Source organism: Felis catus, chromosome D2 (assembly GCF_018350175.1).
Source record: "Felis catus isolate Fca126 chromosome D2, F.catus_Fca126_mat1.0, whole genome shotgun sequence".
In the NCBI taxonomy this organism is placed as follows: domain Eukaryota; kingdom Metazoa; phylum Chordata; class Mammalia; order Carnivora; family Felidae; genus Felis; species Felis catus.
The window spans coordinates 29,915,663-29,937,281 of NC_058378.1; the positions used below are offsets into that span (position 1 = coordinate 29,915,663).

Sequence of the window (21,619 nt, forward strand, 5' to 3'; positions counted from 1 at the left end):
GAGCCCTGCGTCGGGCTCTGGGCTGACAGCTCAGAGCCTGGAGCCTGTTTCAGATTCTGTGTCTTCCTCTCTCTCTGCCTTTTCCCCGCTCACGCTCTGTCTCTCTCTGTCTCAAAAATAAATAAATGTTAAAAAAAAAAAATTTTTTTTTTAAATGTGCAATTTAATCATTCTTAGTAACTTTTTTTGAAACCATCACCACAGTCCATTTTTAGACCTTTTGCCTATTTATGTTTTACAATAATGGCTTTGTTGAGATATAATTCACATACTATGTAATTCCTTCATTTAAAATTTGGAGTACAGTTTGGGTGCCTGGCTGGTTCAGTCATGAGCATGCGACTCTTAATCTTGGGGTCATGAGTTTGAGCTCCAGGTTGAGTGTAGAGATTACTTAAAAATAAATAAAGTTTTTTTTAAAGAGTGTGCAATTCAGGGGCACCTGGCTGCCTAAGTTGTTGAAGCATGTGACTCTTGATCTTGGGATTGTGGTTTCAGACCCCATAGTTGGGTATGGAGATTTTTAAAAATAAAATCTTTTTAAAAAAATTAAAATGGAATGAGTGCCCAGGTGGCTCAGTCCATTGAGCATCCAGCTTGATTTCCTTTCAGGTCATGAACCCCGCATCAGGCTCTGTGCTGGTCATGGAGCCTGCTTGAGATTGTCACTCTTCCTCTGCCCCTCTCCCCAGCTCATGCTCGCTCTCTCTCTCTCTCTCTCTCTCTCTCTCTAAAAAATAAAAAATTAAAAAAAAAATCTTTTAAAATAAAAAGAATGATTTATCCAAGTTCCCATCTTTTACTGTGGAATAGATATGTAAATATCAGCAAATTCTGGATATTAATACTATTAGTCAGGTCTTCTAAAATTATCTTAACATCTCAGATGCTCACGTTTTATTTTGCAATAATCTGTTTGCAGTTAGTTTTATTGTGTTGAATATTTTTCCTTTTAATTCTTAGAAAATATATTTTGCTTTGTTTAAATTTGTGTTATAATTTCTTTTTTTTTTTTTTCCAACGTTTATTTATTTTTGGGACAGAGAGAGACAGAGCATGAACGGGGGAGGGGCAGAGAGAGGGGGAGACACAGAATCGGAAACAGGCTCCAGGCTCTGAGCCATCAGCCCAGAGCCTGACGCGGGGCTCGAACTCACAGACCGCGAGATCGTGACCTGGCTGAAGTCGGACGCTTAACCAACTGCGCCACCCAGGCGCCCCTATAATTTCTAATTTTATATATAAAACATTCATTTTTTGAACTATGTCCTCCAAATTTTTATGGAACAAAGTTAATTGATTTAATAAAGTTAAATTTTTCCTCCTTCTAGCCTCTTTATACATTTCTTCTTATTATTCTTTATAGTTTTTTTTTTCTTTTAATGTTTTAGGTAATTTCTACACCCAACATGGGGCTTAAACTTACAACCCTGAGATCAAGAGTCACGTACTCCACTGACTGAGCTAGCCAGGCACCCATTTTTCTTCATAATTCTTTCCTATGAATTCCAACCATTTTTATTCATATAATTTTTTTTGCCCTTATGTCTTTTGAAAGTAAGTAATAGAAAACTATCTTTGGCCTCTGTAATAGTTGGAAATATCTGTATTAATGAGTATTTTGCTGTTGTTCTGATTTTATAGATAGGGATGAGGAAGAAATAAACAAAAGAGATGACAAAAGAGATGTCAACAGGTACTGCAAGGAGAGACCCTCTAAAGATAAGGTATTTATTGGATGCTGTGTTCTTTATAATATAATAATTTCCATTACTCACATAATCCAAACTTAAGCATAACACATGAAGTTTATTCATCCTTGTATATGTATATATTACCACTTGGAGCAAAATTCAGCCAGTTGTATTTTGGTATTTATGTTTATGTCAGGTAAACTGGTATGTCTTATTCCTTTCTCCCATACACATAAACCAGATCAACTCATTTTAACTTCTAACATGAGACAAAGGTCTTTTCAGATTTTGGCTATTATATAGACACACTCTCAGTTTCTTACTTTTCACTGTTATCTTCTGCATTTTCTTTAGGAAAAAGAAAAGACTCAGATGATCACAATTAACAGGGATTTGTTAATGGCATTTGTTTATTTTGATCAAAGCCATTGTGGTTACCTTCTTGAAAAGGATTTGGAAGAAATACTTTATACTCTTGGACTACATCTTTCTCGGGCTCAGGTAATCTGTCTTGTGAATATTTAAAATGAAAAGCCATTTAAAATTTTTTTTTTCAATGTTTTTATTTATTTTTGGGACAGAGAGAGACAGAGCATGAACGGGGGAGGGGCAGAGAGAGAGGGAGACACAGAATCGGAAACAGGCTCCAGGCTCTGAGCCATCAGCCCAGAGCCCGACGCGGGGCTCGAACTCACGGAGCGCGAGATCGTGACCTGGCTGAAGTCGGACGCTTAACCGACTGCGCCACCCAGGCGCCCCTGAAAAGCCATTTTAAGTAATACAGTCAAGAAATATTGAAATGTGTGAAGTAAAAAAAAGCTTTTTCTACACCTCTGGCCTCATATATAGTTCTCTGGATCTTTTTGTAAGCAACTCGTATACGTGTACATATGATCTGTGTGTACACAGATACAACACATGAAACCATTTTATACGTTATTGATAGACAGCTCTTCTCTTCTCTTCTCTTCTCTTCTCTTCTCTTCTCTTCTCTTCTCTTCTCTTCTCTTCTCTTCTCTTCTCTTCCCTTCCCTTCCCTTCCCTTCCCTTCCCTTCCCTTCCCTTCCCTTCCCTCCCCTCCCCTCCCCTCCCCTCCCCTCCCCTCCCCTCCCCTCCCCTCCCCTCCCCTCCCCCCCTCCCCTCCCCTCCCCTCCCCTCCCCTCCCCTCCCCTCCCCTCCCCTTCCCTCCCCTCCCCTCCCCTCCCCTTCCCTCCCCTCCCCTTCCCTTCAAGATTTTAACTAACCTCTGCACCCACCATGGGTTTGAGCTTACAACCTGAGGTCAAGAGTTCCATGATCTACCAGCTGAGCCAGCCAGGTGCCCCTGGACGGCTTTTTTCGTTTAACGATGTATAGTGGCCATTCTGCCACGAAAATAGAGACCCACTTTGTTTTTGTTTTTGTTTTTTTTTTAAAGAGTGTGTGTGAGCAGGGGGGTGGGGGTATGGAGAGAGAATATCATAAGCAGGCTCCATGCTCAGTGCAGAGACCAACACAGGTCATGATCCCAAGACCCTGGGATCATGACCTGAGCCAGACTCAGGAGTCTGACACTCAGCTGACTGAGCCACCCAGGCACACACAATTACCCCACTTTTTTCTTTTTATGATTGCATAGTATTGTGTAACATAGATGTACTATAATTTCCTTTAAGTAGTCTCTGTTGTTAGGCGGTTTCCATGTTTTAGAATTACAGGCTATATGCTGTCATATCTTTGTACATATACCTTAATGTATGTGTTAGTGTTTCTATCAGTGTTATACTTTTTCTTTTTTAACAAATTTTTTTCAAAAGATTATTTGAATTTTAGGTTTATGGGGAAGACAGTTATAAAAAAAAGCAGAAGTGTTTCAAAGGGAGAGGTACTAAGAACACAAATGCCATTGATGTTCCTCATATGTGAAAATAACACAATTAAGGAAATCAAAAACATATTCTTTTTAACTTGTTTACTTGCTTGAATAACAGGTAAAGAAACTTCTGAATAAAGTAGTACTCCGTGAATCTTGCTTTTACCGGAAATTAACAGACACTTCAAAAGATGAAGAAAACCATGAAGAGTCTGAAGCATTGCAGGAAGATATGCTAGGTTTGAGTGTATTATTTTACGATTATGTCATTTTATAATTATGTTATTAAAGAAAAAATAATGATAAAAAAATTTTTTTAATAGGAAACAGGTTGTTACTTCCAACACCAACAGTAAAACAGGAACCAAAGGATGTGGAAGAAAATGTTGGTCTTATCGTGTACAATGGTGCAATGGTAGATGTAGGAAGCCTCTTGCAAAAATTGGAAAAAAGTGAAAAAGTAAGAGCTGAAGTAGAACAGAAGCTGCAATTGCTAGAAGAAAAAACGGGTAAGGAACAGCATTGGGTATTTTGGTACTTTTAACACCCTGTTGGGATTTATGCGTGTACACATATGTATACATACTTATATACACCTGCATATCCATCCTTTGCCTTTTAGAGTAGGCACATAATGTAACTTACTTTTGACCACTTTAATAAAAACTACAACATTGCTTAGCTGTAGAAGAATCTTTGATTTTTCATGTGCATTCTTAGATTCCTTTATTGTTCTGTTGAATCTTTTAAGACTTTATTTTTGGGGCGCCTGGGTGGCTCACTTGGTTAAGTGTCCGATTTCAGCTCAGGTCATGATCTTGCAGTTCTTGAGTTCAAGCTCCACATCAGGCTCTGTGCTGACAGCTCAGAGCCTGGAGAGACTTTATTTTTTATTTTTTTTTTAATGTTTATTTGTTTTTGAGAGACAGCACAAGCAGGGGAGGGGCAGAGAGAGAGGGAGACAGAATCATTGGATGCTTAACCCAACTGAACCTCCCAGGTGCCCCTTAACCCTTAAGACTTTATTTTTAAACAGTCTTTCTCTACACAGCGTGGAGCTTAAATTTAAAACCCCAAGATTAAGGGTTGTCTGTCCCACCAACTGAGCCAGGCAGGCATCCCTATTCTGTTGCATCTTTTATTTATTTGTTTGTTTATTTAAATGTTTATTTATTTTGAGAGAGAGAGAGCACATGCAAGCAGGGGAGGGTCAGGGAGAATCCTAAGCAGTCTCCACACTGTCAGCATGGAGCCTAATGTGGGGCTTGATCTCACTAACAGTGAGATCATGACGTTAGCTGAAATCAAGATTGAATGCTTAACCAGCTGAGCCACCCAGGCATATCTATCTATCTATCTATCTATCTATCTATCAATCATCTATTTTATTTTAAGAGAGAGGGGGAGAATGCAGGGGGTAGGGGGCTGCAGACAATGATGGGGGAGAGAATCGCAAGTAGGTTCCACATGGATAGTGCATGGCTTGAACCCATGAACTGTAAGATTATGACCTGAGCCGAAAGAGTTGGACACTTAACCAGCTGAGCCACCCAGGTGCCCCTCCTTAAATCCCTGTTTTGTTTTGTTTTGTTTTGTTTACTTATTTTGAGAGAGAGCACTAGCTGGGTAGGGGCAGAAAAAGGAAGACAGAGAATCAGAAGCAGGCTCCACACACTGTCAGTGTGGAGGCCAGTGTGGGGCTTGATCTAAGGAACCATGAGATCATGACCTGAGCTGAAATCAAGAGTCTGCCACTTATCCGACTGAGCCACTCAGGCACCCCTACTTTTTTTTTTTAAGTTTATTTATTTAAGTTTATTCTGAGAGAGAGAGAGAAAGAGAGAGAGTGGGGGAGGGACAGAAAGAGAGAGGGAGATAGAGAATCCCAAGCAGGCTCCACACTGATAGCATGTAGCCTATTGTGGGGCTGGAACTCATGAACCTGTGAGATCATGACCCGAGCTGAGATCAAGTCTTGAACACTTAATGGGCTGAGCCACCCAGGTGCCCCTAAGTTCATTTATTTTTGAAAGATAGACAGAACAAGTGGGGTGGGGCAGACAGACAGAATGCCTAGCAGGCTCCACACAGTCAATGCAGAGTCCAAGGAGGAGTCTCAAACCCACAAACCATGAGAGCATGACTGAGCCCAAAATCAAGAGTCAGATGCTCAACTAACTGAGCCACCCAGGGGCCCCATTATACTTTTAACTTCACAGTTATATTTGGGGGAGGGGCGCCTGGGTGGCTCAGTTGGTTGAGCATATGACTTTGGCTTAGGTCATGATCTGTGGATTCGAGCCCATGTCGGGCTCTGTGCTGACTGCTCAGAGCCTGGAGCCTACTTCAGATTGTCTCCCCCTCTCTCTGCCCCTCCCCTCGCTCTCACTCTGTCTCTCTCAAAAATAAAATTTAAAAAAAAATTTTTTTAAGTTAAATTGGGGATGTTAAAGGGGAAAGATGATTTTTTTTTTTTTTTTTTAACAGATGAGGATGAAAAAACCATATTAAATTTGGAGAATTCCAACAAAAGCCTCTCTGGTGAACTCAGAGAAGTTAAAAAGGACTTTAGTCAGTTACAAGAAAACTTAAAGATTACAGAAAACATGAATTTGCAATTTGAAAACCAACTCAGTAAGACAATCAGAAACTTATCTACAGTAATGGATGAAATCCACACTGTTCTGAAGAAGGTTAGCAGTTTTGTACTTTTGTATTTTCAATTTATTTCAACTTTTAAATTTGTGTTTGGAAATTTTAATGTTCTTAAGCTCCTAGTAGTTTTTCTAGGCTTAAATAATGGTATCATTCTGTCCTTTGTTAGATTAATTACAAGCAATTTCCAAAAGATTTATTTTTCTAGAACTTAATTGAAATGTCAATGTGGTTTATGTGTGCTTTGTCACTAAAAGACAAATCTGTGACTCAGTGCCATTACAAAATAATTTCAGTCATTGAGAGATCTGCCATATCCTCAGTGTCACTCAGAACAAGGAGTAAAAATTCCTACTATACTGCTATATTCCTAATATACTGCTCTTACTCCTAAGAACTTTAAATTTCTTAGGACTTAGATAGCTTTCTCACATACTAGAAATCATTCTGCGTAGTAGAATTGAGAGCTTTCTTTCGTAGTTGCCCCCTGAGTCAGTTTTTTATGTATGGTAAAATGGACTATTTAGAGTATCTGTTTACTAATGTTTACTTTTAAAGTAACATTTAAGAGAATCTAATAAAATCTGTTTGCCTACTGTGTTGCAGGATAACGTGAAGAATGAAGATAAAGATCAGAAATCCAAGGAGAATGGTGCAAGCGTATGATAAATACATGTAGCAGTGAGGAACGGTGTTAAATAATGTAATATATAAAATCATGATACAAGAATGTTTGAAAGTGATGCATGTTTGATTTTAGTAGTATAAATATCTGTTAGTTCAAATGATGTATAAAGTTTTATGAATGTGAAGAGTCTCTGCTTTTGAAAATTGCTTGTAATTCCTGGCATTCAAATATTAAACACTCCTTGAGTGAAATAATTTTGCATTGCAAAATGTTTTAGGATGAACTTTGTTATAGTTTTAACCCCAATAAAGTTCATCAATTTAATTGATAGTAGTATTTAATTACCAAATGTCTTTTATTAAAATATCTAGAAAATTGTAATTTTATTTATAGAATTACCATTAGGTTTTTATAAAAATTTTTCAGTCTTCTAAAATTTCAGTATAAATCATAAAATAGCATGCTGCTTAATTTTTTGCAAGTTTTTGAACCATACTTTTTTACTTGTTTAAAAAAATCCCTTTAATTATCAGTCTCTAAGCCGTTCATTACAAATTCAATTATCCAAAAGACAGTACATCAAAAATTAAGAAAATAATAGACCGTTACCATTGTTATTATATGTTAGACTTACGAAAAACGAACAGTACTGATGTTAATGTTACTACTTTCAGTTAATTGTTCTACTTTCCCAAAATAGCACCTATATTTTAATTTTGAGGGTTTTTTTTTTTAAATGCAGTATATGTCAAATGTACAGTTTAGTACCAAGCCAGTAGATGTCAGTATGATGTCTTAAGTTAAGCCTTCTTTAATTAAAAATAATTTTTTTATTAGTCTGTGTACTTCCTTCGGAATTTAAGTGAATATATAAGAGTTGATTAACCGTTGAGTGAAAAGCATAGGAAATGTGATATACTGTAAAGCAGTGGTTCTTAACAGGGGATATCCTATCATCTGTCCCAGAGGACATTTAGCAATGTCTGGAAACACTTCTACTTGTCACAACTGGGTGAATGCTACTGGCATCTAGTTGTAAAATGCTAAACATCCTCCATTGCACAGGATAGCCCCCCAACAGCAATGAATTATCTAGCCCAAAACGTCAGTATGCAGGTTGAGAAACTCTGGTCTAAAGAAATACAGGAGGGGTACCTGCTGGCTCAGTTGGTAGAGCATGTGACTCTTAAATCTCATGGTTGTAAGTTTGAGCCCCACATTGGACATAGAGATTACTTAAAAATAAAATCTTGGGGGGAAAAAAAGGAAGTCTAGGATTAGGGGTGCCTGACTTGCTCAGTCACTAGAGCATGTGACTCTTGATCTTAGGGTGATGAGTTTGAGCCCCATGTTGGGTGCAGAGCCTGCCTAAATAAACAAACAATCTTTAAAAAAAAAAGAAAAGAAAAATCTAGGATTAAATGACATGTCTTTTAACACTGGTGAAAATTGAATCACATCTTTAGCAGATGGTTGGGGGTTTTTTTGTATTTAACCCTTACTGGAATGTTTCTCTATCATAGAAATATATGCCGTATTAGGATTATTTTATTTCATTTTGCCTTATTTTGCTAGGATAATGGCAAGGTGTTCCAAATAGATTAATATGAGAATGTAAGTGCCATGTTATATGTGTCTTAAGCTAAATTGAATCCACGTGGCTCTTAGTAAGAAATAGATTAAAATACCTGAAATTCTTTCAAACTGATTTTTGTTTTAAACTGCTCTTTCTGGTCTTAGGGTTTGTTGAGCTTCTTTGAAGAACAATTAATGATTAATCCATAATTTTACTGTTACTGTATAAATGTTTCTCCAGGGGCCTGAGTGGCTCAGCTCAGTCAGTTAAGCTAAATCTGACTTTGGTTTCCACTCAGGTCATGATCTCATCCTAAGTTGAGCTCTGTGCTGACAGCGCAGAGCCTGCTTGAGATTCTCTCTCTCTCACTCTCTGTATCTCCCTTCCTCACTCTCTATCATAAAATAAACGTTTCTCCATTTTTAAGGTAAAATGAAACATTTCTGAGTAGTTGGAAAGTTTTTCAACTAAAAGACTAAAAGGGGCCACCTGGGTGGCTCAGTTTGTTGAGTTTCTGACTTCAGCTCAGGTCATGATCCCATGGTTCATGGGTTCCAGCCCCATGTCAGGCTTGCTGCTGTCAGCACAGTGCGAGCTTTGGATCCTCTATCCCTCTCTCTCTCTCTGCCCCTCCCCTGCTCATAATCTCTCAAAAATAAATATTGTTTTAAATTAAAGAATAATAAAAATAAACAGTATAGTTCTTTAATAGAGTATGTTTGTAAATGAAAAAAATCATTGTAAAGTCCACTTGTTAGACTTATTTTTCCCAGATATTTAAGTCAGTAATATTGGGAGAATGAAGAAAAAGTGTAGATTTTTAAATTGTATTAAACGTTTTATAAATTCAGTGGAAGTTGAAAGTGAGATCATTTAGAAAAAAGAAAAGCAAGTTACATATAAAAAAATGGTTTTAGAGAAAATGAAGGAAAGAGAAGGGACCTATTTTTTCCTTTCTAAACTGCTTTGTAAAAAATTAAAATTAAAAAATACACTGCGTTGGGGGTGTCAGGGTGGCTCAGTCAGTTAAGCATCCTACCTCAGCTCAGGTCATGATCTCCCAGCTTGTGGATTTGAGCCCTGCATCAGGCTCTTTACTGACAGCTAGGAACCTGGAGCCTGCGTCGGATTCTGTGTTTCCCTCTCTCCCTGCCCCCCTCCTGTTGCCGCTTTGTCTCTCTTTTGCTCTCAAAAATAAATAAACATTAGTGACGCCTGGGTGGATCAGTCAGTTAAGCATCTGAATTTTGCTCAGGTCATGTTCTCAGGGTTCATGAGTTCCAGCCCCGCATGGGGCTCTGTGCTGACAGCTCAGAGCCTGGAGCCTGCTTCAGATTCTGTGTCTCCCTCTCTTTTCTGCCTCTTCCCCACTCATGTTCTGTCTGTCTCTCTCTCTCTCTCTCTCTCTCTCAAAAATAAATAAACATTAAAAAATAGATAACTGCTTTGAATATTATTCAGAAGTAAATATCTTTGTACTGTCATCTGACCTTGACCAAGTCAAAAAATTAACAAAATTAGCAGGACTATGAAAACATTTAGTTTTATTTTCCCATCCTTTTTATGTTCTAGATACCTGTTTTTGCATTTTTTTTAAGTTTTATTTAAGTAATTTCTACACCTAATGTGGGGCTTGAATTCATGACCCAAGGTCAAGAGTCACATGCTCCTCCAACGAAGCCAGCCAGGTGCCCCCTGTGTTTGCTTTTTTTTTTTTTTTTAGTGTTTATGTTTGAGAGAGAGAGTGCAAGCAGAGGTGGGATAGAGACGGAGGGAGGAAGACATAGAATCCAAAGCAGGCTTTGGGCTGTTCAGGGCTGGAATTCATGAACCTTGAGATCATGACCTGATCTGAAGTCAGATACTAAAACTGACTGAGCCACTCAGGTACCCCTGTTTTTGCATTTCTGTTGTTTGATTCGGTCATTGTAGAACAATTGAAATTTTAAGAATTTCAGGTATTTTTTGAAATTTGTCTAAGTCAAGGTAGAAATGTAGCAACACAAAAAATCTTTTAAGTGGCACTTAGACTTTAGTAGGTACATTTTTCATTCCTCTCAAAATACTACTGTTCAGTCACATATTTTTTAATGTTTATTTTTTAATTAAAAAAAAATTTAATGTTCGTTTTTGAGAGAGAGAGTACAAGTGGGGGAGGGGCAGAGAGGGAAGCACAGAATCCCAGTCAGGCTCCTCAGAGCCCAACACAGGGCTCGAGCTCACTAACCAAGAGATCATGACCTGAGTCAAAGTTGGACACTTATTTTAGAGAGAGAGAACATGAGCAGAGGAGGGACAGAGGATCTGAAGCAGGCTCTGTGCTGACAACAGAGACCATGATGTGGGGCTCAAACTATGATCATGACCCAAGCCAGAGTTGGATGCTTAACCGACTGAGCCATCCAGGTGGCCCTCAGCCACATACTTTTAAATATTTCACCTGGTCTGATCCCCAACAGCAACCTATTACATCACAACTTGGAATTAGAGATAACTAATATTTTCTTATGAATCCGTGTTTATTCAGAAACTGTAGGATTATTCAACTTGAAGTCGTTTGTATGCCACTTTAAGAAAGTTTGAGGTGCTCTTGCCTTTCATCCTAACAATTCTATAACCTTAATCATAAAGTCTTGTAGCTTGAATAAATGGATCATGTTACTGATGAAGTAAATAACATCAATCCTATTATAAAATGCAAAACATCCTCTAAAGTGGTAAAAGAGTGCTGATTCTTTGGTATCAGTGGTCTTATATTAGTAAAGGAGAACTTCCTGCTTTTTTTTTTTTTTTTTTTTAATATTTGTTTATTTCTGAGAGAGAGGGAGGGAGACCGAGCACAAGCAGGGGAGGGGCGGAGAGGGAGACACAGAATCCGTAGCAGGCTCCAGGCTCCGAGCTGTCAGCACAGAGCCTGATGCAGGGCTCAAACCCATAAGCTGTGAGATCATAACCTGAGCCAAAAGTCAAACGCTTAACTGACTGAGCCACCCAGGTACCCCGAGAACTTCCTGCTTCTATTTCTGATGAAATTGATAATGAACCATCACGGGACAGTGGAAGTACATTGTACAAATAATCCCAGCATCTTTATTGTTCTTGATAAAATTTAACTTCAGAATCTAGATGAACAAAACTGTATATTAGAGAAATAAAGATTTAGGCCTTAGTTGTCTGAAAATAGCAAGGTAAAACCATAAAAATTTTGAATGCAGACCAGAGAATTAATGTTACAGGATATTTCAGAATATTTGGAATGCCTTCTGTAAACAATCTATAGAAGTGATCAAGGGGGAATAGCTCAGCATAAAGTTAGAATTAACTTCTCACTAACATTCACTTAATAGCCTTTTAAAATCTCAGGTGATTTGGTATTTAATAACACCAGATTTGGGATGACAATAAATTTTATAGATAGAAGAATATTTTTATATAATTGATACAGCTTATATAAATACCTTGAACAAATTGTGTCCCAAGGAATTCCAGAATCATGGTGGCAAAGTTAAGAGCTAACATAGGACTTTTCCACCTTGTCTTTCATGTTTCAGCAGAGAGAAACCTAAATAGTTCACTCTTCAATGGTAATTCCTTGGAAAACATTGTCTTACTGTAAGTGGAAAGCAAAAGAAACATAAACACCCTGAACTTCACGGGCTGGACTAGGTCGGACAGATGTTGCTCATGTCCTTTTTACCTGCCCTCTCTGCCTTCTGAGAGTTTATAGTAGTACTGCGTGTGTCACTTGTAACTCCACCTCACCTTCTGCACAGGTGCATGATTCACAGAGAATATCCCTATTGTGTACCCCTAGGCCATTGTCTCTAGACCCTAAGACTGGCAGGATATGGGGTTGCACCTTTGTGGAGGGGTCAAGCTTTGGAGACTGCCAAAGGTAGACTCAAGAGGAAAGCCATTTGATGCTTTCACATTTTTGGTAAATTTTAATGTCCATCTTTAGCACCAGTGGAGACAAGTAAACTTGGACACAGGGCCAAAGACCACAACAGCCCCAAGAGTCTCAACTTTCCCTGTGCTTCAGTTGGGGGGAAAATTTCCAAGGCCTTAGTCTCTGGGCCACAACTCAGAGCCTTACCTGAGATCAAGGGGACAAAATGGGTTTCTGCTACAATGACAATGTAATTGTGTTGTGCCTTCATACAGTGGTGGTCACTTTCTGGTAAAAAAAAAAAAAAAAAAAAAAAAGTACAATAATTATGTAGAAAGCAAAAAACCATTTGGAAATTATCCATTTGAATGGATAGAAATGTGAAATGTGTTAACTATGGATGAATTTGCTTATTAGAATGTGGACAAAATTTATCAGAAATGTATTACGGAATTTACCCATGGATATCTATGCCCAAAAGGCATTAAAGAATTTGATGAAAACAGATAGTGGTACTTGTATATGGCAAACAGTAAAGATACTCTGTTTAGGTATCTAGATAGAGTTATTGACATTCCAGCAGGAAAGGAATGATCTCTTTTGTGGTTGACTGGATCCAAGCCAACCTTGGTGAGTTCTCTGTAATCCAGGTATTAATTGACCTTGAGAGGCTACTCAGAGCCTGATATTTTGGAATACTGACTAGAATTCATCAAAAATACTATAGGGAAAGGCGCCTGGGTGGCTCAGTAGGTTACATGTCTGGTTCTTGATCTTGGCTCAGGTGATCTCATCTCAGGTCATGATCTCACAGTTTGTGAATCCGAGCCCCGTGTCAGGGTCTCTGCTGACAGCATGGAACCTGCTTGGGATTCTGTCTCTTCCTCTCTCTGCCCTTGCCCAGCTCACGTGTGCGCGCTCTCTCAAAATAAATAAACCTAAAAAAAAAAATACCAGAGGCACCTGGGTGGCCCAGTTGGTTAAGCATGTGACTCCTGATTTAAGTTCAGGTCATGCTCTCACTGTATGTGAGTTCAAGCCCCACAACGGACTCCAGCTGCTTGGGATTGTCTCTCTCCCTGCCCCTTCCCCACTTGTGCTCTCTTCCTCTCTATCTCTCCCTCAAAAATAAATAAATTTAAAAATAAAAAACAAAATACTATAGTGAGGACTATAGATAAGAGTTTGACCTAATACTAAAAGGGATTTCACAGCACTCTGTGACAGTCCTATACCTACTTCCTTGATGCAGCCTTTGTAGCCCAGCATACCCATCTCAGGAGACCTTTGCAAGTCCGCAAGTAAGTTCAAAAAACATGTATTGGTTTTAAGCAAAGGATTGAAGTGAACACAGTAAGTAGAGGCACCGTAAAAGGCTCCTCTATAGGCCATGTAGTGTGTACCACATTTCCTGATATAACTGCAGTATAGTTGCCGTATCTGTGGGTTCCAGAAAAGAAGTGTTTCCCACTAATTTCATAAACAGATTGTTTTGACGTTAGTTAGAATTAATTTCTAAGAATATCTTTACTAATTGTTTTTGTTAGATGAAGCTTAATGGAATAATGAGAATGTTTCAAGAATCATTGACACATTTCACTGCCTTGTTTTATCATATATTTATAGAATGGGTGATATATAGACCATAATTTATTGTTAAACCAGCAACTTCTTTTGAGAGGACGATGCCAAGAATTATACCAAGACATCGAGTATAAACCAGGACTAAGTCAAATTAATTATTGCCTACTATTCATCTTGTGGGTAATATTGACCTGCTCTCTTGGTGTTCACTAGTTTAAAAACAAGCCTCAAGCTTATTATACATGAATGAAGATTACATCCCAAAGTACTTTTGACCATAAATTATTAGTTTTTCTTGTGTATGTAGAGAACATATATTATTAGATAGTCAGGATATTGCTTAAGTCACTGAGTCAGCTCCTATTTGAGCCCGTTAATGATGGCGTGTGAATGTGATCATTATGCCTAAACTAAGGCATGGTGCTTCAAACTGGTACTCATCAGAATCACCTGACAGGCTTGTGTTCTTTTGTTTTTGTTTTTGCTTTTTTTCTGACAGGCTAATTAAAACTCATAGGCCAAGCCTACTTTCAGAATTTCTGATTGAGAAGGTTTGGGGTGGGGCCTGATGCTGTTCTAGCTTAACGTACTTAGAGGCCCTCCTAACTAAGGTATATATAATAGGTTTCCCTACTTAATGTCTGCTTTTTTTTCATTAAAAACATTTTTTTTTTGATGTTTATTTGTTTTTGAGAGAGACAGAGTGCGGGTGGGGAAGGGGCAGAGAGAGGGAGACACAGACTCTGAAGCAGGCTCCAGGCTCTAAGCTGTCAGCACAGAGCCCAACATGGGGCTTGAACTCACAGACTGTGAGATCATGGCCTGAGCCGAAGTCGGATGCTTAACTGACTGAGCCACCGAAGGTGCCCCATTAATGCGTGATTTTTAAAAAACAACTCCAAGGAGGGGGGCGCCTAACTGGCTCAGTTGGTGGAGCATGCATTCTTGATCTTGGGGTCATGAGGTCAAGCCCCATGGTGGGAGTAGAGATTACTTAAAAAAATAAAATCTGAAAAAAACATTAAAACTAACTCCAAGGAAAATAGCAATTGTCTTGGAGATATGATCTGAGCAATTTGAGCATTTTCTGTAGGGGTAAATATTTCTACATTGGATAAGCAAGTCTAGGAACCTGCAGGACGTTGACTTTGAAAAGCTACTTTGAGATAGTTTTTTTATGAGAAGGGTCACAACTACTGAACAAATCTGGGAAAAATCAATTTTCTTCATAGTGTTTTGTTTCACTTCTCACCCTCAAGCTGACATGACTATGTAATTCCCTTATGAGGTATCATTCTGAACATAATCTAAGGTGGAGTGTCTGTGTGTGGTTGGATGGGTGACAAGCAGGATGCTCAGACATTATAGTTTGTGAAGGTGGTTAAGGGCTTGGTTGGGAGAACAGGTAGGTGGTAAAGGGGCCAATCAGCTGGGTTGGGCAAGAACACTGGGTTGCTGGGCTGAGAGGGGAAAAAATTAAAGAATTGAGATGGTCAGCAGAGGGAGGGGTAAACAGTAGGCAACAAAGTATTTTTGACAACGGAGAGGTCAAGAAAATGGCAAGGCAAGAGTTAGGCAAATAACAAGCTATGGGGGAGGTTCTCTTGAAGCGGTGTGAATTGTGTGCGAAGGCACAGATTCCAGGTTCTCTGTGTGTCCCCAGCCAGAGGTTAGTCTAACGTCTGCCTGGATTTAAAGGGACTATTTATTCTTCAAGACTGGCTTCATCCTTTGAAACCTCAACTGAAAAGGCTGTGTTCTCTCCTTGAAGCAGAAGGGGAGCTTCCAGGACTAGTTAGGACCCCCTAGAGAAATTGCTTTGAACTGGGCAAAGCAAATGGTGGGAGAAACTTTATTTGGCTAAATTAGATAAATCCTAAAATGTTGCTCCATCGAGCATTTAAGGAATATGTCGATATTCAATATGTCGATAATCAATGAATCTGGTCGATATGTCGATAATCAATGAATCTGGTGATGTGGGGGTCATCCCAACTGTGCCACTCCCCCAGACCCAACCCAGGGCAGGCTGATAGTCCAGATTCCCGTGTACAGGCTGACATCATTGCCCGAAAGTATAATCTGGTGAGTGGAGAGAATAAAGGGGATGAGGTAGTAATCCTCTAGGCTGTGGACTGAAAAATCTCAGTTCCAGGGAAATGGATCAGTTTGACTGAAGACAAGAGCTTTATGTGGGTGGGGGCATTTGGGTTCACACCACGATTTATTCAAAATATGTATAAACATCTTAATATATTTAAAAATTTTTTTTTAATGTTTAGTTTTGAGAGTGCAAGATGCAGAGAGAGAAGGAGACACAGAATCTGAAAAAGGCTCTAGGCTCTGAGCCAAAGTCAGATGCTTAACTGACTGAGCCACCTAAGTGCCCTCTAAGTGGATATTGTAAAAAAAAATTTTTAGGGGCGCCTGGGTGGCTCAGATGCTTGGGCGTCTGACTCGGGCTCGGGTCATGAGCTAATGGTTCATTGGGTTCGAGCCTTGTGTTGGGCTCTGTGCTGACAGCTGGAAGCCTGGCACCTGCTTCTGATTCTGTGTCCCCCTCTTTTTGCCCCTCTCCCCCTTACACTCTCTCAAAAATGAATAAGTGTTAAAAAAATTTTTTTTAAGAAAAACATTTTTTTAATGTTTATTTTTTGAGAGAGAGAGAGAGTGTGCCAGCCGGGGAGGGGCAGAGAGAGAGGGAGACACAGAATACTAAGCAGGCTCCAGGCTCTGAGCTGTCGGCACAGAGCCCAATGCAGGGCTCAAACCCACACACTGTCAGATCATGACCTGAGCCAAAGTTGGACGTTTAACCGACTGAGCCACCCAGGCACCCCTAAGTGGATATTTTAAAACATCTAATCATGGGGTGTCTGGGTGGCTCACTCAATTAAGCCTGTGGCTCAGGTCATGATCTCATGGTTCGTGGATTTAAGCCCCACATCAGATCCTCTGTCTTCCTCTGTCTCTGCCCGTCCCCATCTTGTTCATGTGCTCTCTCTTTCCCTCCCTTTCTCAAAAATATATAAACACAAATGAATAAATAGAACATCTATTCTTAGCGAAGGTGTTTAAACCTTAAAATTTTTTAAGTCTAGGTTTAGATATCTCAATCATCTTTTAAATATTTGGCTCTTGACATTGTTTTAAAGAGTCTTGAGAACAGATGGCTTTCTAATTCATCAGTTTTAGGATGCATGTGCCTTGGACATAACATCAAAGAATGTCATATAATCATGTTAATTTCTGTCCTTTATTGCACTACTGCAGTAGCCACTAAAGGCAATATTGTTATTGGCTGTAACAATAGCCAATGTTGTTATTAACATACGGCTAAGAGGGTACCTCTTTGTATGAAGTTTGTTCTAGGTTCTCAAGTTTGGGGGATTAATTTAACCTCAGATTTGGACTTTTTCCAAACATTTTTTTATAGTTGGTGTTTATTTGTATTTTCATGACCTTTGCCCTAAAAACTCTCTGAACTACTAAATCGGGTGGAAGTTTCAACTTTGGTTACATATGCATGTGATCCAACAATAATTGATATTGTACCATTGTAGTTCAGTCAAATGAAGCTTCATGAAATGCGAGAATAGCTTTATTTTTTTAATGTTTACTTATTTTTGAGAGAGTGCTGAGTGGGGAAGAGACAGCAAGAGAGGGAGACAGGATCTGAAGCAGGCTCTGTGCTGACAGCAGAGTCTGATGAGGGGGCTCGAACCTACAAACTGCAAGGTCATGAGATCATGACCCAAGCCGAAGTTGGACACTCAACAGACTGAGGCACCCAGGTGCTCTACTTTTTTTTTTTTCTTTTTAAGTAAACTCTACACCCAAAATGACTGAAACTTACCACCCCAAGAACAAGAGTTGCATGTTCTACGGACTGAGCCAGACAGGCGCCCCTTTGAGTAGGGAATAACTTGAAGTGTGATCTATGGAAAGCCATTAAATGGAGGTTATTGCAATTTTCTCACATCTAAAGAGACAAAATATGAGGAATTTGCATGCCCTATGGTTCATGATCATTCTAAATTTTCTAATTCAAAATAAACCAAAAGATGGTCTTGGGATTAGTTTGCTAATTAATTCCAAATTCTCGTTTGGAATAGTCATATAAAAGTTTAGAGACATGAAAAAAAGAAGTTTGGAGACTTGATACAGCAATTAGTATAAACACAAAATTCAGCTAAGAAAATTTTAAAGATTTTATTGGCTTTATTCAATGATTTATGAATCAGGTAGCATTCCATCTAGCAAATGAAAAGGAACTCCAGGAGCATCTGGGTGGTTCAGTCAGTTAAGCATCCGACTTGGGCTCAGGTCATGATATCACGGCTCGTGAGTTTGAGTCCTGCGTCGGGCTCTGCGCTGACAGCTCAGAGCCTGGAGCCTGCTTCAGATTCTGTGTCTCCTTCTTTCTCAGCCCCACTCCATCTTGCACTCTATCTCTCAAAAATGAATAAACATTAAACAAACAAAAAAAAATTTTTTTTAAAGGAACTCCAAAGAGCTGGGGGTGGGACAAGGAAGCCTCCTAGCAAAGTGGATTATTTGTGGCGAGGTCACCTTCCTTTAGGGGATGGCAGGGGTCATTCAAGCAGATTGCCTCATTTAGAGTTGACTAGATAATTCCAGATTGACTAGTTTAAGTTTCTACCTCTGGGAAAAGTTAAAACTGTAATTAAGTTGGCATTAAGTCTTGCTTTGGTGATGTGGACTTAGCACAAATGACTTCATCTTGGGCCTGTTGACTCTCTTTATAACATTTATGCTGCAGAAAAAAATTCTTTTGATCATATTATTTCCCCATTCTAAAGGTGAGAAAATGCAACCAAAAAAGTTATTCCTTTATTGAATAATTCAGATAAATGGCATAGGGTTTAATATTTCGCATCATCTTGCCTTAGTAAAACCTCAAGTTTGCTTCCTACTTGAACCTGGCCTCCCAGTCTTTTTATGAGATTATATTTCCTTTTTTTTTTTTTTAAATATTATATTTCCAAATGGAGCTCACTGGTTATCTCTAGCCTTTTTTATCTTCCTTCAGGCAGGGAAAAAGCAGAATCTACTTTTAACATGTATAGAATAAATATTTAATGTCCATTCATTTCCTTGCTGAGATAGATAGACCTGTTGAAAGCCAGTCCCTGGCCATACAAAGAACGCTTGCTGTTTCTGGCTATAACATAAATATTTAATTAAAACCTACTTTGAACCATTCTTCCTTAAGGTATAAAATATACTAGCCTTGGGATACACTTAAGCCATTTCCCAAACCATCTGTTATTTATCCCAGAGTTTTTATCAGCTTTGCAAATTCAGGAGGCAGTCACTTGGCTTTTGGAAATGTTTACAAGAGGTGAATGTTTAACCTTTAGCTACTGTTTCCAGAAGAGTATCAACCATCACTGAAAGAATTGGAATTTGGAGGGGCACCTGGATGGCTAAGTCGGTTAAGTGTCTGACTCTTGATTTGGGCTCAGGTCATGATATCGTGGTTTGTGAGAGCCCCCCGTTGGGCTCTGCACTGACTGCACGGAGCCTGCTTGGGATTCTCTCCCTCCCTCTCTCTGCCCCTCCCCTGCCTGTGCTCAATCTCTCTCTCTCAAAATAAATAAACATTAAAAAAAAGAAGGAGGAGGGGGAGGAGGAGGAGAAAAAGAATTGGAATTTGGAATAAAATGAGACGTGTACCATTCTAAAGTTAATTCTTTAGCTCCGTAGTTAATTTGCGTCTATTTTAAGGTATGGCCGTGGTTAGCTCTCAGTTGCCTGCGCCTTCCAGCCGTCTGCAGATAAATTGAGGAAATTGAAGCCTAGAGGTAGAAGCTATGATCCACAAGCTTCTTGCTTTCCTGCATAGTGCCAGCATAGTGCCAGCATAGTGCCAGCAGTACTTTTGTTTTAAATTATTAAGGATTTGTGGGGCGCCTGGGTGGCTCAATCGGTTGAGCGTCAGACTTCGGCTCAGGTCATGATCTCGTGGTCCATGAGTTCAAGCCCCACATCTGGCTGTGTGCTGACAGCTCAGAGCCTGGAGCCTGCTTCGGATTCTGTGTCTCCCTCTCTCTCTGACCCTCCCCTGTTCACGCTCTGTCTCTCTCTGTCTCATAAATAAACATTAAAAAATTTTTTTTTAATTATTTAGGATTTGTTGTAAGTAAAGATTCCTCTTTAATAAGTAGCAGATCAGTTCCTGTTTCCTGAAAGCCAGTCTTTATCTGCTTGAATAGGAGAAAGTCATCACTTCTTTTGATTCCATTGCCCAAGATTATGAAGTCACACATACACTTCTGTTATAATTATTGAGAGGATTGGCAGTTACTCTGTTAATTTTACCTATATCCAAAATGGCAGTCGGAAAAAGTAAAAAGTTGAAGTGTCACAGTATAAAAGAGAAAAACTTAACTAATAAAGGTATGGTGGGTGGGGTTTAGTCAGTGTAGATATGAAGGATTGATTTGACCTAGCAAACTAAAATGGATTTTTCCTGCAATTAAAAAAAAAAAAATTAGGAGTTCAATCTTCAGCTCTATTCCACACTAAAAAGAAAAAAATGCTGATTCGGGCCAGCTGTGATTTAATAGTACTTATATTGACAGTAAAACTCTTTATTAAGATAGCAGCAGAGTTGAAAGTCTAAGCTGCAGGCTCAGAGCTATTTCTTGCAGTAACTATTTATTTATTTTTATTATTTATTTTATTTTATTTTTTTTGCAGTAACTAAGTGTCATCTCGCCCATCTTAAAATGCTTCCCATTTGTAAAGGGAGTATTAATTTTTTCTCTTTTTTTTTCTTTTTTTTTTTTAACATTTATTTTTGAGACAGGGAGAGACAGAGCATGAACGGGGGAGGGTCTGAGAGAGAGGGAGACACAGAATCTGAAACAGGTTCCAGGCTCTGAGCTGTCAGCGCAGAGCCTGACGCGGGGCTCGAACTCACGGACCGCGAGATCATGACCTGAGCCGAAGTCGGCCGCTCAACCCACTGGGCCACCCAGGCGCCCCAATTTTTTTCTTTTTTTATTATAGTTGATACACAATGTTACATTAGTTTCAGGTATACAACATAATGATTCAAATTTAATGTAAATTACTTTGAGCAAATATATATTATCCCTAAATTATGTAATCCCATAGATAACTACATTGTTCTAGTCACTGCAAAGATGCTCAAAGCTTTACTGAGTACTTTCAAGACAACTCTGTCTCAAATGAAAGTGGTTTTACATTCAAACTTTAATTGAGAGGACGATAGAGGAAATATAAATCATAACCAAAAAGGTTTGGATAAGAAAAAAATGGTGACATAATTCTGGAATGTTGTGTAAATAAGATAGATATTTATAGTTCTAAGATAGATGTAAGAAATGATATTTTTTCATAAAGTCTATGTTTCAAAGTATACTGTATAATCTTAATCTTATTTCAATATTGTTTTACACCTTTCTTACCCCAGTCCTTACCCTAAATCATCTTTCATTCAGTCACCTTTTCAGGTTACAAGGTAGGGCTTTTTCTCATCCTCCCACTTTGCAGCTGAGAATACTTTGGCAATGAACCAAAACCGTGGGGACCTAGCTCAGATCACACTTGGACTGTGAGGAATGTTTGCCTGCCAAACCCTGTAACACTAGCTGCAGTCTCTCCCCGGCTTTTTAAGGAAGTGAAAACATTTGGATTGTTTTTCTTAATTCTCATGAGAGATACCAAATAAAAACAAGATGTCTTGGAT

The 21,619-nt window shown here is 38.9% G+C and overlaps 1 protein-coding gene across 6 annotated transcripts in view; it reads left to right on the top strand.

The window, feature by feature from the left end:
* CCAR1 (cell division cycle and apoptosis regulator 1) overlaps positions 1–7,153 on the top strand; it is a 65,341-nt gene extending 58,188 nt beyond the window's left edge. For all 6 annotated transcript variants that reach the window (XM_019813190.3, XM_045040064.1, XM_019813193.3 and 3 more), the window contains 6 exons: positions 1,645–1,727; positions 2,049–2,195; positions 3,665–3,785; positions 3,870–4,055; positions 6,034–6,239; positions 6,808–7,153. In XM_019813190.3, coding sequence (XP_019668749.1) covers positions 1,645–1,727; positions 2,049–2,195; positions 3,665–3,785; positions 3,870–4,055; positions 6,034–6,239; positions 6,808–6,867 — 803 coding nt within the window. In that variant the 3' untranslated portion in view covers positions 6,868–7,153. The remainder of the gene's footprint in view (positions 1–1,644; positions 1,728–2,048; positions 2,196–3,664; positions 3,786–3,869; positions 4,056–6,033; positions 6,240–6,807) is intronic.
* Positions 7,154–21,619: the final 14,466 nt, after the last annotated feature.